The sequence below is a fragment of the Orcinus orca genome, chromosome 4 (assembly GCF_937001465.1).
Source record: "Orcinus orca chromosome 4, mOrcOrc1.1, whole genome shotgun sequence".
Taxonomy (NCBI): Eukaryota; Metazoa; Chordata; class Mammalia; order Artiodactyla; family Delphinidae; genus Orcinus; species Orcinus orca.
The window spans coordinates 153,545,423-153,560,206 of record NC_064562.1 but is presented as its reverse complement, the minus strand read 5'-3'; the positions used below and the strand labels follow the sequence as shown (position 1 = coordinate 153,560,206).

Genomic DNA, 14,784 nt, shown 5'->3' with positions numbered 1-14,784 from the left:
TGAGTCTTTATTCCTGTCTGCCCCTTGGTTCTTCAGAAGCTTTTTAAAAAAATTATTCCATATATGTGTTAGCATATGGTATTTGTTTTCTCTTTCTGACTTACTTCATTCTGTATGACAGACTCAAGGTCCATCCACCTCACTACAAATAACTCAATTTCATTTCTTTTTTTTTTTTTTTTTTGCGGTACGCGGGCCCCTCACTGTTGTGGCCTCTCCCGTTGCGGAGCACAGGCTCCGGACGCGCAGGCTCAGCGGCCATGGCTCACGGGCCCAGCCACTCTGCGGCATGTGGGATCTTCCCAGACCGGGGCATGAACCCGTGCCCCCTGCATCGGCAGGCGGACTCTCAACCACTGCACCACCAGGGAAGCCCAATTTCATTTCTTTTTATGGCTGAGTAATATTCCATTGTATACATGTGCCAATCTTCTTTATCCATTCATCTGTCGATGGACACTTAAGTTGCTTCCATGTCCTGGCTATCGTAAATAGTGCTGCAGTGAACATTGTGGTACATGTCTCTTTTTGAATTATGGTTTTCTCAGGGTATATGCCCAGTAGTGAGACTGCTGGGTCATATGGTAGTTCTATTTTTACTTTTATAAGGAACCTCTGTACTGTTCTCCGTAGTGGCTGTATCAATTTACATTCCCACCAACAATGCAGGAGGGTTCCCTTTTCTCCACACCCTCTCCAGCATTTATTGTTTGTAGATTTTTTGCTAATGGCCATTCTGACTGGTGTGAGATGGTATCTCATTCAAGTTTTGATTTGCATTTCTCTAATGATTAATGACATTGAGCATTCTTTCGTGCATTTGTTGGCAATCTGTATATCTTCTTTGGAGAAATGTCTATTTAGGTCTTCCACCCATTTTTGGATTGGGTTGTTTGTTTTTTTGCTATTGAGCTGCATGAGCTGCTTGTATATTTTGGAGATTAATCCTTTGTCAGTTGCTTCATTTGCAAATATTTTCTCCCATTCTGAGGGTTGTCTTTTCACCTTGTTTATGGTCTCCTTTGCTGTGCAAGAGCTTTGAAGTTTCATTAGATCCCATTTGTTTATTTTTGTTTTTATTTCCATTTCTCTAGGAGGTGGGTCAAAAAGGATCTTGCTGTGATTTATGTCATAGAGTGTTCTGCCTATGTTTTCCTCTAAGAGTTTGATAGTGTCTGGCCTTACATTTAGGTCTTTAATCCATTTTGAATTTATCTTTCTGTATGGTGTTAGGGAGTGTTCTAATTTCATTCTTTTACATGTAGCTGTCCAGTTTTCCCAGCACCACTTATTGAAGAGGCTGTCTTTTCTCCATTGTATATCCTTGCCTCCTTTATCAAAGATAAAGTGACCATATGTGTGTGGGTTTATCTCTGGGCTTTCTATCCTGTTCCATTGATCTATATTTCTGTTTTTGTGCCAGTACCATACTGTCTTGATTACTGTAGCTTTGTAGTATAGTCTGAAGTCAGGGAGCCTGATTCTTCCAGCTCTGTTTTTCTTTCTCAAGATTGCTTTGGCTATTTGGGGTCTTTTGTGTTTCCTTACAAATTGTAAAATTTTTTGTTCTAACTCTGTGAAAAATACCCTTGGTAGTTTGATAGGGATTGCACTGAATCTGTAGATTGCTTTGGGTAGTAGAGTCATTTTCACAATGTTGATTCTTCCAATCCAAGAACATAGTATATCTCTCCATCTGTTTGTATCATCTTTGATTTCTTTCATCAGTGTCTTATAGTTTTCTGCATACAGGTCTGTTGTCTCTTTAGGTAAGTTTGTTCCTAGGTATTTTATTCTTTTTGTTGCAGTGGTAAATGGGAGTGTTTCCTTTATTTCACTTTCATATTTTGCATCATTAGTGTATAGGAATGCAAGAGATTTCTGTGCATTAATTTTGTATCCTGCTACTTTACCAAATTCATTGATTAGCTCTAGTAGTTTTCTCGTGGCATCTTTAGGATTCTTTATGTATAGTATCATGTCGTCTGCAAACAGTGACAGTCTTACTTCTTCTTTTCCCATTTGTATTCCTTTTATTTCTTTTTCTTCTCTGACTGCCGTGGCTTGGACTTCCAAAACTATGTTGAATAATAGTGGTGAGAATGGGGAACCTTGTCTTGTTCCTGATCTTAGTGGAAATGGTTTCAGTTTTTAACCACTGAGAACAATGTTGGCTGTAGGTTTGTCATATATGGCCTTTATTATGTTGAGGTAAGTTCCCTCTATGCTTACTTTCTGGAGAGTTTTTATCATCAATGGGTGTTGAATTTTGTCGAAAGCTTTTTCTGCATCTATTGAGATTATCATATGGTTTTTATCCTTCAATTTGTTAATATGGTGTATCACATGGATTGATTTTCATATATTGAAGAATCCTTGCATTCCTGGGATAAACCCCACTTGATCACGGTGTATGATCCTTTTAATGTGCTGCTGGATTCTGTTTGCTAGTATTTTGTTCAGTGATATTGGCCTGTAGTTTTCTTTTTTTGTAATTCTGTTGATTTGAGTCTTCTCCCTTTTTTTCTTGATGAGTCTGGCTAATGGTTTATCAATTTTGTTTATCTTTGGAAAGAACCAGCTTTTAGTTTTATTGATCTTTGCTATCATTTCCTTCATTTCTTTTTCATTTACTTCTGATCTGATCTTTATGAATTCTTTCCTTCTGCTAACTTTGGGTTTTTTTTGTTCTTTCTCTAATTGCTTTAGGTGTAAGGTTAGGTTGTTTATTTGAGATTTTTCTTGTTACTTGCGGTAGGATTGTATTGATAAACTTTCCTCTTAGAACTGCTTTTGCTGCATCCCATAGGTTTTGAGCCATTGTGTTTTCATTGTCATTTGTTTCTACGTATTTTTTTTATTTCCTCTCTGATTTTTTCAGTCATCTCTTGGTTATTTAGTAGCATATTGTTTAGCCTCCATGTGTTTGTATTTTTTTACAGTTTTTTTTCCTGTAATTGATATCTAGTCTTATAGCATTGGGGTCAGAGAAGATACTTGATATGATTTCAATTTTCTTAAATTTACCAAGGTTTGATTTGTGACCCAAGATATGATCTATCCTGGAGAATGTTTCGTGAGCACTTGAGTAGAAAGTGTATCATCGTTTTTGGATGTAATGTCCTATAAATATCAACTAAGTCCATCTTGTTTAAAGTATCATTTAAAGCTTGTGTTTTCTTATTTATTTTCATTTTGGTTGATCTCTCCATTGGTGAAAGTAGGGTATTAAAGTCCCCTACTATTATTGTGTTACTGTTGATTTCCCCTTTTATGGCTGTTAGCATTTGCCTTATGTACTGAGGGCCCCTATGTTGGGTGCATAGATATTTACAATTGTTATATCTTCTTGGATTGATCCCTTGATCATTATGTACTGTCCTTCTTTGTCTCTTGTAATAATCTTTATTTTAAACTCTATTTTGTTTGATATGAGAATTGCTACTCCAGCTTTCTTTTGATTTCCATATGCATGGAATATCTTTTTCCATCCCCTCACTTTCAGTCTGTCTGTGTCCCTAGGTCTGAAGTGCGTCTCTTGTAGACAGTATATATATATGAGTCTAGTTTTTGTATCTATTCAGCCAGTCTGTGTCTTTTGGTTGGAGCATTTAATCCACTTACATTTAAGGTAATTATCGATAAGTATGTTCCTATTACCATTTTCTTAATTGTTTTGGGTTTGTTATGGTAGGTCTTTTCCTTCTCTTGTGTTTCCTGCCTAGAGAAGTTCCTTTAGCATTTGTTGTAAAGCTGGTTTGGTGGTGCTGAATTCTCTTCGCTTTTGCTTGTCTGTAAAGGTTTTAATTTCTCCGTCGAATCTGAATGAGATCCTTGCTGGCTAGAGTAATCTTGGTTGTAGGTTTTTACCTTTCATCACTTTAAATATGTCCTGCCACTCCCTTCTGGCTTGCAGAGCTTCTGCTGACAGATCAGCTGTTAACGCCATGGGGATTCCCTTGTATGTTATTTGTTGCTTTTCCCTTGCTGCTTTTAAAATTTTTTCTTTGTATTTAATTTTTGATAGTTTGATTGATATGTGTCTTGGCCTGTTTCTCTTTGGGTTTATCCTGTATGGGACTCTCTGCGCTACCTGGACTTGATTGACTACTTCCTTTCCCACGTTAAGGAAGTTTTTGACTATAATGTCTTCAAATATTTCCTCAGTCCCTTTCTTTTTCTCTTCTTCTTCTGGGACCCCTATAATTCGAATACTAGTGCATTTAATGTTGTCCCAGAGGTCTCTGAGACTGTCCTCAATTCTTTTCACTCTTTTTTCTTTATTCTTCTCTGTGGTAGTTATTTCCGCTATTTTATCTTCCAGGTCACTTTTCCATTCTTCTGCCTCAGTTATTCTGCTATTGATTCCTTCTAGAGAATTTATAATTTCATTTATTGTGTTCTCCATCATTGTTTGTTTGCTCTTTAGTTCTTCTAGGTCCTTGTTAAACGTTTCTTGTATTTTCTCCATTCTATTTCCAAGATTTTGGATCATCTTTACTATCATTACTCTGAATTCTTTTTCAGGTAGACTGCCTATTTCCTCTTCATTTGTTTGGTCTGGTGGGTTTTTATCTTGCTCCTTCATCTGCTGCATATTTCTCTGTCTTCTCATTTTGCTTAACTTACTGTGTTTGGGGTTTTCTTTTCGCAGGCTGCAGGTTCGTAGTTCCCGTTGTTTTTGGTGTCTGCCCCCACTGGGTAAGGTTGGTTCAGTGGGTTGTATAGGATTCCTGGTGGAGGGGACTGGTGCCTGTGTTCTGGTGGATGAAGCTGGATCTTGTCTTTCTGGTGGGCAGGACCGTGTCCGGTGGTGTGTTTTGGGGTTTCCGTGAACTTAGTATGAGTTTAGGCAGCCTCTCTGCTAATGGGTGGGGCTGTGTTCCTGTCTTCCTAGTTGTTTGGCATAGGGTGTCCAGCATTGGAGCTTGCTGGTTGTTGAGTGGAACCGGGTCTTAGCTTTGAGATGGAGATCTCTGGGAGAGCTCTCGCCAATTGATATTACCTGGAGCCAGGAGGTCTCTGGTGGTCCAATGTCCTAAACTCGGCTCTCCTACCTCAGAGGCTCAGGCCTGACACCCAGCTGGAGCACCAAGACCCTGTCAGCCACATGGCATCTTGATCCCCAAGAAAGCTGCTCCCTGGATGCACCACCACAGTGGGGATCCAAGGGGCTCGCTGGGAACACGAAATGATGCCACTGCTCAGCCTCAGGCACCTGAGGGGTGACCTGGATGCTCCGGGGGCACCGTCCAGGGCAGGGCGAGAAGAACTCCTGCTCAACATATATTTTTGAAAAATCCGTGGGGAAGTTCTGACAGCACTGGAGTGGTCTGGGGGCTGGTCCCTATAAACTCTTATAACTAATAAACTGAAGCCACCAGGACAAGCCTCACACTGGGGAGAATGGCAGTAACTGAAAAAGAAATGCCAACAAAACAGATTTTAAACGAGCTAAGAAAAATTAAGAGAATGATAGAAGTTATGAAAAACAAAGAACTCAGAATTAGAAATACTTAGAGATTAGGTGACTTAGTAAAAGAAAAGCTTAATGAAGAAATGAAAGAATTCAGGAAAGCAAAGTAAAACAAAACAAAACAAAATTTCTGAAATAAAAACTAAACTGGCAATACACAAAAGCAAATAAGCGCAATAGATAATGCCATAAGTATTTTTATATTTAAAAAAAGTTTTTTTAAACTTTTTCCTTTTTTAAAAAAATCTATTTATTTATTTTTGGCTGCTTTGGGTCTTCGTTGCTGCGTGTGGGCTTTCTCTAGCTGCGGCAAGTGGGGGCTACTCTTCATTGTGGTGTGCGGGCTTCTCATTGTGGTGGCTTTTCTTGTTGAGGAGCACAGGCTCTAGGCACGCAGACTTCAGTAGCTGTGGCACACGGGCTCAGTAGTTGTGGCACACGGGCTTAGTTGCTCCATGGCATGTGGGATCTTCCTGGACCAGGGTTCGAATCCATGTCCCCTGCATTGGCAGGTGGATTATTAACCACTGTGCCACCAGGGAAGTTCCTAAATTTATTTTCATTTTTTAAAATTTTTGGCCACACCATGTGGTTTGTAGGATTTCAGTTCCCTGACCAGGGAATGAACCTAGGCCATGGCAGTGAGAGTACCGAATCCTAACCACTAGAGCATCATGGAACTCCCTTAAGTTTTCTTAAAATGAAGATGGGAAAGAGGAAATTTTTTTAAATTAAAAAATGAAGAGACTGAAAATGGATTCTAGGTAAAGTGATAAATAGGAAACATGGAGAAGATTCAACATATGAAGTCACAATAACAATTTGAACATCACAAAAAAGATAAACAACCAGACATTATGTATTTCCTGACAGAAGGACACAGCACCACTCGGAGTTAGGGTCAGGACTATGAAGCAGTCTTGCACTCCCAAAATCTAGCCTGAATCTGATGAAGCCACTGAATCTCATTGCCAATTTACAAGAAAGAGAAGAGAGAGAACATGCTAAATGCCAAGAAAGGGAAATCCTACAGGACAAAAGCCTGGTCTGTTAAAAACGACGAAATAATTGCAAGAAAATACAACAGACGGAGAAAATATACAGAGTAAAAGAAACACCCAACCCAAGTATAGGATAACACTAACCCTTGTTTGGATCCCAGTTCAAACTGTGAACAACAAAAACAAACAAACAAAAATATTTAAAGACAACTGGGGAAGTACAAACACTGACTGGATAGCTAATAATATGAAAAGATTATGGCATGACGGCATCATCTGAAAAATGAAATCCTCATATTTTACTCATCTAATTGAAGTATTTACAGGTCAATAATATGACGCTTGGGATTTGCTACAAGATAACCCAGGGGATGGAGATTTGGAAATGTGGGAAGTTATAGGGGAGAGAAGACTGGACATAGTCAATAGCTGTTGAAATTGGGTATTGTGTACTCTGTTGCATTTTCCCCACCACACACTTGCTGTTCTCTGCACACGCCAGCCAGTGTCCAACAACTCAATTCAATTCTGACACAAACTACCTGGGGTTAGTGCAGACCCTGCAGGTCAAGGCTCAGCCCCACAAGATGGCCCCACTTCAGGCACCAGCCCCAAGTCCAGGGCCTCCTGTACTTCCGACCAAACAGCTATAAATAGGGGGTTCCCACGACCCCTCCTTAGGGTCCATCATTTGCTATAATGGCTCACAGAACTCGGGAAAGCACCTTATTTACGACACCCGTTTATTATAAAGGCTACAACACAGGAACTGCCAGATGGAAGGGATGCGTAGGGCAAGGCATAGGGAGGGCGCAGAACCTCCACACCCTCTCCAGGTGCACCATGCTCCCAGCACCTTGACGAGCTCACCTAGGAACCCCACCGTTGAGGGGATTTTATGGAGGTTTTGTTACATCAGTATGATTGATTAAGTCACTGGCCACTGGTGATTAACTTGCTCTCCAGCCCTGCTCCCCTTCCTGAGCACCACTCCTCTAATGGTGCCTCTTCTTCCTGTTGACGACGCCCACCCTAAAGCCATGGGGGCCTCCAGGCACCAGTCCTACATCAGCATACAAAAGACACTCCTCACTCTGGAGACCATATGGGTTTTGGGAGCTGAGTGCTGGGAACCAGGGACAAAGACCAAATATACATTTCTTGTCGTATCACAGGCACTTTTGTACGTGTTGGAAATTTTGTACAATAAAAAGATTTTTTCCAGTATCTTGTTATGAATAGTTTCAAACATTCAACTTGAAAAGAACTGTACAGTCAACACTCATATATCTACTACCTAGAATCTACAATGAACATTCTTTCAATATTTGCTTTATTACATATCTGTGCATCTAATAAAAAAAGGTGTTAAAAATTCTTATTTACAATTTTAAATGAAAGATAAAAAACGTGTTTCATATTGTTTTGATGTTAATTACTCTGGACTTTAGTTTAATTCTTAGAAAGTTTATATATAAGCTATTTGTGGTAACAACAAATCCCATCTGCCCATGCTGCATAATTTACTTCTTTCCTGTTTTAAATTACAAAAGTAACATATACTTGAAAAAATTCAAATAATCTAAAACACAGAGGGAAAGTGCCTCTCACGCTCAGGGCACATGGCCACACAGGTAGTGCATCGCAGCTGTGCGACCTCCCTTCCACCCCCAACCCACGAGTTGTGAAACACAGCAGCCCTTGCCGTGCTCCCATTCCCAGGAGGAATCACTGTTGGAAAGTTAAGTTTAGGAGATTATAAAAACTAAAACATACCACACTTCCAACTGCCATCATCACCAAAAAACTGCATCACTGTTCTCAGAAAATCCTTGGCGTTAAAACAAATAACAGGACATTTACATTTCAGTGTTTGAAGCAGCACCTTCCTAGAAGATGAAAAGACATTCACTGATTGACACAGTAATTTGGAGCTCTTCACCTTGGGAAAGTATTATTACTACTCCACTAACAGCTGTCACTTTGGGAAAGTATTATTACTACTCCACTAACAGCTGTCACTTATGCAGTTCTATGGGCAGACATTCTTCTTCTGCAAGCTTTCCACAGATTAACTCAAATCCTAAGAGGTGTGGAAGGAAAATCGAAGCAGGGACGGTATTGCTCAGTCCCCAGAACGGAGCCAGGAGGCCTCTGAGGAAGTGGGACTCGTGTGTCTCAGCCTGGATGGAATCTGACCTTTTAACCTGGTGAGGGTATCCAGAACCTCTGCCAGAAACCCAGGACACCCTATCTACTTGTCAGACCCCTACCCTGAAACAATTCGTGATTCCTTAAGGACAAACGTTTTCTGATTTGTATCAGAGTCAATCCCCAATTCCTGCCAGGCAACTTTTGACAATCTTGTGGCTTTTTGTTTTTATAAGTCCCTGACTCTTTCTCTTCCCCAGAACACTCTTTCGGGGGTTCCTGAATCTTTGTCTCCTGAACTGCAATTCTTAAGACCCCAAATAAACTTCTTATATGCAGTCTCCTGCGTTATTTTTTGTAGGTGTTACTTATTATCTGCAATTTACAGATGATGAAGCCAAGACACAAAGAGGCTAGTAATGAACTCAAGTTCACACAACTGTTCAGAGCCAATCCCTGGGTGCAGCACGACGACCTACAGACTCAGCCTCCAGCTCCTGAGCAGAGCTGATGCACCCTGGACTCCTCCCAGCTGGCCCCAGCCTGCGCTCCCAACACACCCCCAGTCTACCCTCTGCCCACACTGGATTCTCCTTCCTCCATCACCAGACTGTGCACGTCCTCTCACACTCCAGGGCCACAGGCACATGCTGTATTCCTGCCTAAAATTTCCCTCCCACAATTTCTACAAACTGCTCAGGTGCCTGATTCCCTGGGCAGGGAGTTGCCCGGTTCCCGGTTCCTTTAGTACTCCTGGCCACACACCTGCTACAGCGGGGGCCACATCTGCGATACTGTAATTTACCTTGGCCCATTAAATCACGAGCTCCTTGAATATGGGATTCATAATTGTTGACGTTTATCAAACACTTACCATGTGCAAATACCACACTAAACACTTCACGAGGATTGCTGTGTTGAAACCTCATCATAATCCCATTAGGCAGGCACTAGATCCATTTTACAGATGAGGAAACTGACGCTCGGAGGGGTGAAACAATTTTCACAGCCTTACACAACTGAGAAGTGGCAAAGCTGAGGTCTGAGACCCGATCTTGCTGCTGCCAGGGCCCAAGGTATTAATCCCCCTTTATGGTAACTGCTTATTAATACATCAGTGAGGGTCTTCAGATAAGGCTGAGGAAGAAGGAAACCTGGGGTCCGATTAGCTCTGCTTGCTCCGCAGGCAGACATTTTCAGGCTTTTTCCATTTTTCTGTGTGCTTTCACTTTGGTTTTCCTTGAAGAGGGCCACTGCTGACAGCATAGCTTTAGGTCTTGCCTCTGCTGGACCTGGAGAGGTGTGTAGGAGTGGGGGCAGCTTATGAGGGAGTTAAGCTGGGACTACTGGAGCGTCCTCCCACTTTGATGCTCTTGTAGCTGGAAACCCGGAAGTTCTCAATAAGGCCATCTAACAACTATGATCTCTCCCACTAAGAGACAAACCCTAGCTGATTTCTAGCTTAAGAAAGGACAAGCGACACAAAGAATATCTTGTAAGACAAAGTGGCTAAAACACAGTGTATTTTCTAAGTCAGTTACAGAAGTCAATTATGCCACATCTGCTAAATAAAAGGCACAGGGAGGATCGGAGCTGAAGTGACCATCAGATGTCCAAATGGAGAATGTCGAGTAGAATATATAAATCCAGAATTCAGAAAGCGCTGTCCGAATATTAGGGCCCTATTCTCACAGAGGTCTTCCGTAGAAAAAGCCTGCCCAATTGTTCTTTCAAAAGAAAATTATGGGAAGAAAAGGTTACGGGTTCTTGGGAGCAGAGCGCTCTATTGTCAAACATCATCCCATGTACACACTGTGGTGTACATGCCTGACATCACACTTTGATTGCCAAGGCATCCATCTCAAAGACATCCATCCTGAATAGACATGTTGCCAGCTATGCAACACAGCTGCTGGCAAAACCACCAGAGAAGGAACCAGATGAAGCTCCCTCTTCCAGAAAGCCCTGGGTAACCCAGATAACTGACTGTGTGATGACACGGCTTCTCAACCTTCCTGTGCCCTAATTCCTGCTCTTATGCTTTAAATTAGCCAGTAAAGGGTGAATCCGTGAAAACCTAGACACCCCACCTTCAAACCCTAATAAAGGCAGAGGCCCAGGTCCATGCACTCTCTCTCTCTCTCTCTCTCTCTCTCTACCCATAACCTCTCTGTGTACTCTCCAGAACTTGTGAATGATAAATCTTGTTCCTCAAATTCCCTAATGGTTTTTGCTGAAGCGTGTCCTGTGATCATAAGAACCACAAGGGCTGGTCCAGCTACAGCGTTGGCCCCTATGGAGGAAATGTCTGTGGGGGCTTGGTGTGAGGAATACAGGCGGAACCAGTGCCTCAGGCACTCCCAGCCTAGAGAGCATCACTATCTGTAGGCTGGAACCGACACAACAACTACCTAAAACCCACCCAGAGCCCAGCGAGAATGTATTAGGCAGGAAGGGCCAGGACCAGGCCCCCACCTTCTCACCCTCTTCAGGGCAGTGGCTTCAAGGAGCTCCTTCCAGGCACCTAACTGACTTGAGTGCAGAGGGCTGGGCAAACAGGAAGTGGATGTCCCCACCCAAAGCAGAAGTGAGTCAGGCTGACAACGTGAGCAAAGAAACAGTGACGAGGGGCACAGGCTCCAACCCACGACGAGACTTTTCAGGACTGAGAAGGGGCAGCAGAAGCATCCCTGCCTGTTCTGAAATTCTAAGATTCTAGGAAGGCAAATATAAGTGAGACATTTCTTCTCTATTTTCACAGAATGAAGCTTTGAAATTAGTAATATCTTGGTGGTATTGAGGACTATTTACTCTTTGAAGGCAGTGTTAACTTCATTTTCTAAGGCCGTGAGTGAGAGAACAAGTGTAATGAGGAAATCAGCCAGGGCTCCAGCAGCAACAGTGGGTTTTCACGTCTTAAGATGATGCTTTTCTCACCAACCTCTCATTGTGATGTTGACTCAAATCCCGGAGCAGGCTCCCATGGATGGACTCTCCATTCCAGAAGCTCTTTGAGGGAGAGAGGGTGTTTGTAGTGGTTTCTGTCATTTAGATCCATTTTATTTTCATGTGCTCATACAAAACTTCTGAAAGTTTAAATAACTAAAACTGGAGCTTGGGAAACTCTAAATTAGGATAAAGCAGGTGAATAAGTAGGATTTAAGGTAATTAGTGAAGATTTCTTACCTGGCAAATTGATGATGTGCCTCTTGTTCTTGGTCCCAAATGGAAGAGGGCTCAGTTTTTATGTAGATACACTGATCACTGGGCATGAAGCCTTCCTCCAGAACACTGTCAGAGACTGGGGCAGCCAGAGGACCACTGCCTTTCTCTGCATGGCTCCTTGGTAACATCACAATGCCTTCAACAGAGGAAACCAGAGCCTGTGAATACACAATAAAATAAAGTTCCAAAATCAAACATAAACAATGCATTTATTCAAAAAAGATCTGTCAAGTTTTTTAATTAAGCAGAAAGAAAAGGCCTAAAATTAAAATTTGTAAATGAACACCTCTTTTAATGACAATCAAGGTCAAAAGCCAAACCCATGATCTCACTGTCCAAATCTGGTCTCCTCCCTATTCAACATCATAATGGAAGTCTTAGCCAATGAAATACAGCAGGAAAAAGAAATAAAAGGCATATAAATTAGAAAGGAAGAACTATACTGTCCCTATATACAGATAACATAAATGTTTGTGTAGAAAACCCAGAGGAATCTACAAAACAAAACACCTCCTGGAACTAATATGTGAGTTTAGCAAAGTTGCAGGATACAAGATCAAAATACAAAAATCAATTATATTTCCATACACTAACAATGAACATGTACAAATTAACTTTTTAAAAAAGAATTACCATTTATAATAACTATTCCACCAAATTAAATACTTAGATAGAAATCAATACAACATATATGGGATCTGTATACTGAAAACTATAAAATACTCATGAAAGAAATCAGAGAAGACCTCCATAACAGACATACATACATGTTTAAGGACTACAAAACTCAAAATAATAATGTCAATTCTCCCAAGCTGAGCTGTAGAACCAAGAAGATTAATAAACTCCAAGTACAATAAACATGAAAAACATTACACCAAGTTACATCATAATCAAATTGCTTGAAAGCAGTGATAAAGAGAAAACCTTAAAAGAAGCTGGGGGGGGGGGATGGGACACATTGCCTAGAAAGAAACAAAGATAAGGGTGATAGTAGATTTCTTATGGGGAACAAAGCAAGTTAGAAGACAGCAGCATAACATCTTTAAACTACTGAAAGAAAAAAACTATCAACTTATAATTCTTTACCCCATAAAAATGCCTTTCAAAAGTGAAAGGTAGGACTTCCCTGGTGGAGCAGTGGTTGAGAGTCCGCCTGCCGATGCAGGGGACACGGGTTCGTGCCCCAGTCCGGGAAGATCCCACATGCCACGGAGCGGCTGGGCCCGTGAGCCATGGCGGCTGAGCCTGCGCGTCCGGAGCCTGTGGTCCACAATGAGAGAGGCCACAACAGTGAGAGGCCCGCGTACCGCAAAAAAAAAAAAAAAAAAAAAAAAAGTGAAAGGTAAAGCAAGATTTATACAGTACACTGAAAATTACAAAACATTGCTAAAAGAAATTGAAGTTTTAAATAAATGAAAGGGCACCCCGTGTTCATGGATCAGAAAATTCAATACTGCTAAGATGGCAAAACTGAGCCAGGCTGGGACTTGGGATCCTCCACCAGAGTGCTTGCACCTGGACAAACGTCTCCGTGAGCAACAGGATACAAAGAAACTACAAGTGACTAAAAATAACGGATGCATGGGCAAGCTGGGACAATAATAAGCAATAGGATACAAAAAGGCCACAAACAAACTGCCATTTCTGAGGTGCTGGGAGCAAAAGCAGGGCACGGTGCATCATCTCTGCACATGGCACCAAGGGGGTGGGCAGACCCCAACGCACAGACCCACCCCCATTTTTACCCCATTTAAGGACCCAAGCAGGTCCTCTCAGGGGGCAGGCAAGGGAACCTGTCTCTTGTTCTTGCTCCCTTGTGCTGTAGCACAAGCCCCAATAAAGCCTTGCCTGAAATTCTCATCTGGCCTCTTGTCAATTTCTATTGATTAAAGAGTCCAAGGGCCCAGGTTGGTAACACTTTTTGGCAACTCTGCTGGGACCTGTGGGGCCTTCTTTTTTTCCTTGCCCCTCTGAGAGAGGATCTGGGCCCATCTGGTATAGCTGATTGCAGCTTCCTTGCAGCTGACACGTGGCCACCTGAATCTTTGCTTCAGTGCTGCAGGGATTGGTAAGTCTGCCTTCGGTTGCCCCAGGGGTGTCACCATCCTCATTCAGGCAGCTTTCCCCTTCCATTTTCCCTGTGTCCATTTTCCCTCTCCTGATCTCTTTCTCTCTCTCTACAACTCCTTGCTCTGTCCTCTCCTACTTCTCTGTCGCATCCTTCTGAGAAGTGAGTGTTGGGCACCTACAGCCTAACTCCTTAGTTGGTGAGACCATGCTCCCTCTGGCTGGCGCCGGCCCACCCTGACAGGTGACAGAGGTGGGAGAGGCTTGCCTCATACCGTGCAGATCTTGGTCCGGTGGGCTTTCCTTGAGGGGAGATTTCTGAGAGTGACAGAGGTTCAATCCTCATACTGTGCAGTGGCTGGGAGCCCAGTCGTCACAAACTTCTCAACTTCTTTTTCCTGGGTTAAAGTCCCAGGTGTGGGTTAGAGTCCCACCAGCACTGGTTTCTGGGTCTGATCACCCTGGTGGGTGGTGGACAGAGTGCCTCCCTCCACTGGCCCTTGTGGAAGAGCACGGCAGACTGGAACTGCCTGAATAGACACACGCAGAGGGGCAGGCTGAAACAGCAGGCTTTCTCTCTTTCTCCTATTTCTTTTTCCTTACTTCATACATCTAAACCCCCAGCCCCCGAGGCCCCTGTTGAGGTGAACTTTACACAACCCCCCAATATTTCTCTGTCCTGTGTGCTCAACTGTGGGGAAGGGAGTTCTGAGATCTCCTTTGTCATCTCACCCTTTGGTTTTGTTATGCCGGGTCTTGAGGACTCCATCCAGCTGCAGGATCTCAGTTTGTTAGCCGCCAGATTTATATGTAAACATGGGAAATGCCCCCAAAGATTAAAACTCTTAAAAATTCGGGACA

At 42.4% G+C, this 14,784-nt stretch overlaps 1 protein-coding gene across 1 annotated transcript in view; it reads right to left on the bottom strand.

Annotated features, from left to right (window-relative positions):
- POLN (DNA polymerase nu) overlaps positions 1-14,784 on the bottom strand; it is a 157,914-nt gene that overhangs the window by 123,865 nt on the left and 19,265 nt on the right. The window contains exons 4-5 of the mRNA XM_004265219.3: positions 11,815-12,011; positions 8,254-8,366 (exon numbers count right to left, since the gene is read on the bottom strand). Coding sequence (XP_004265267.2) covers positions 8,254-8,366; positions 11,815-12,011 — 310 coding nt within the window. The remainder of the gene's footprint in view (positions 1-8,253; positions 8,367-11,814; positions 12,012-14,784) is intronic.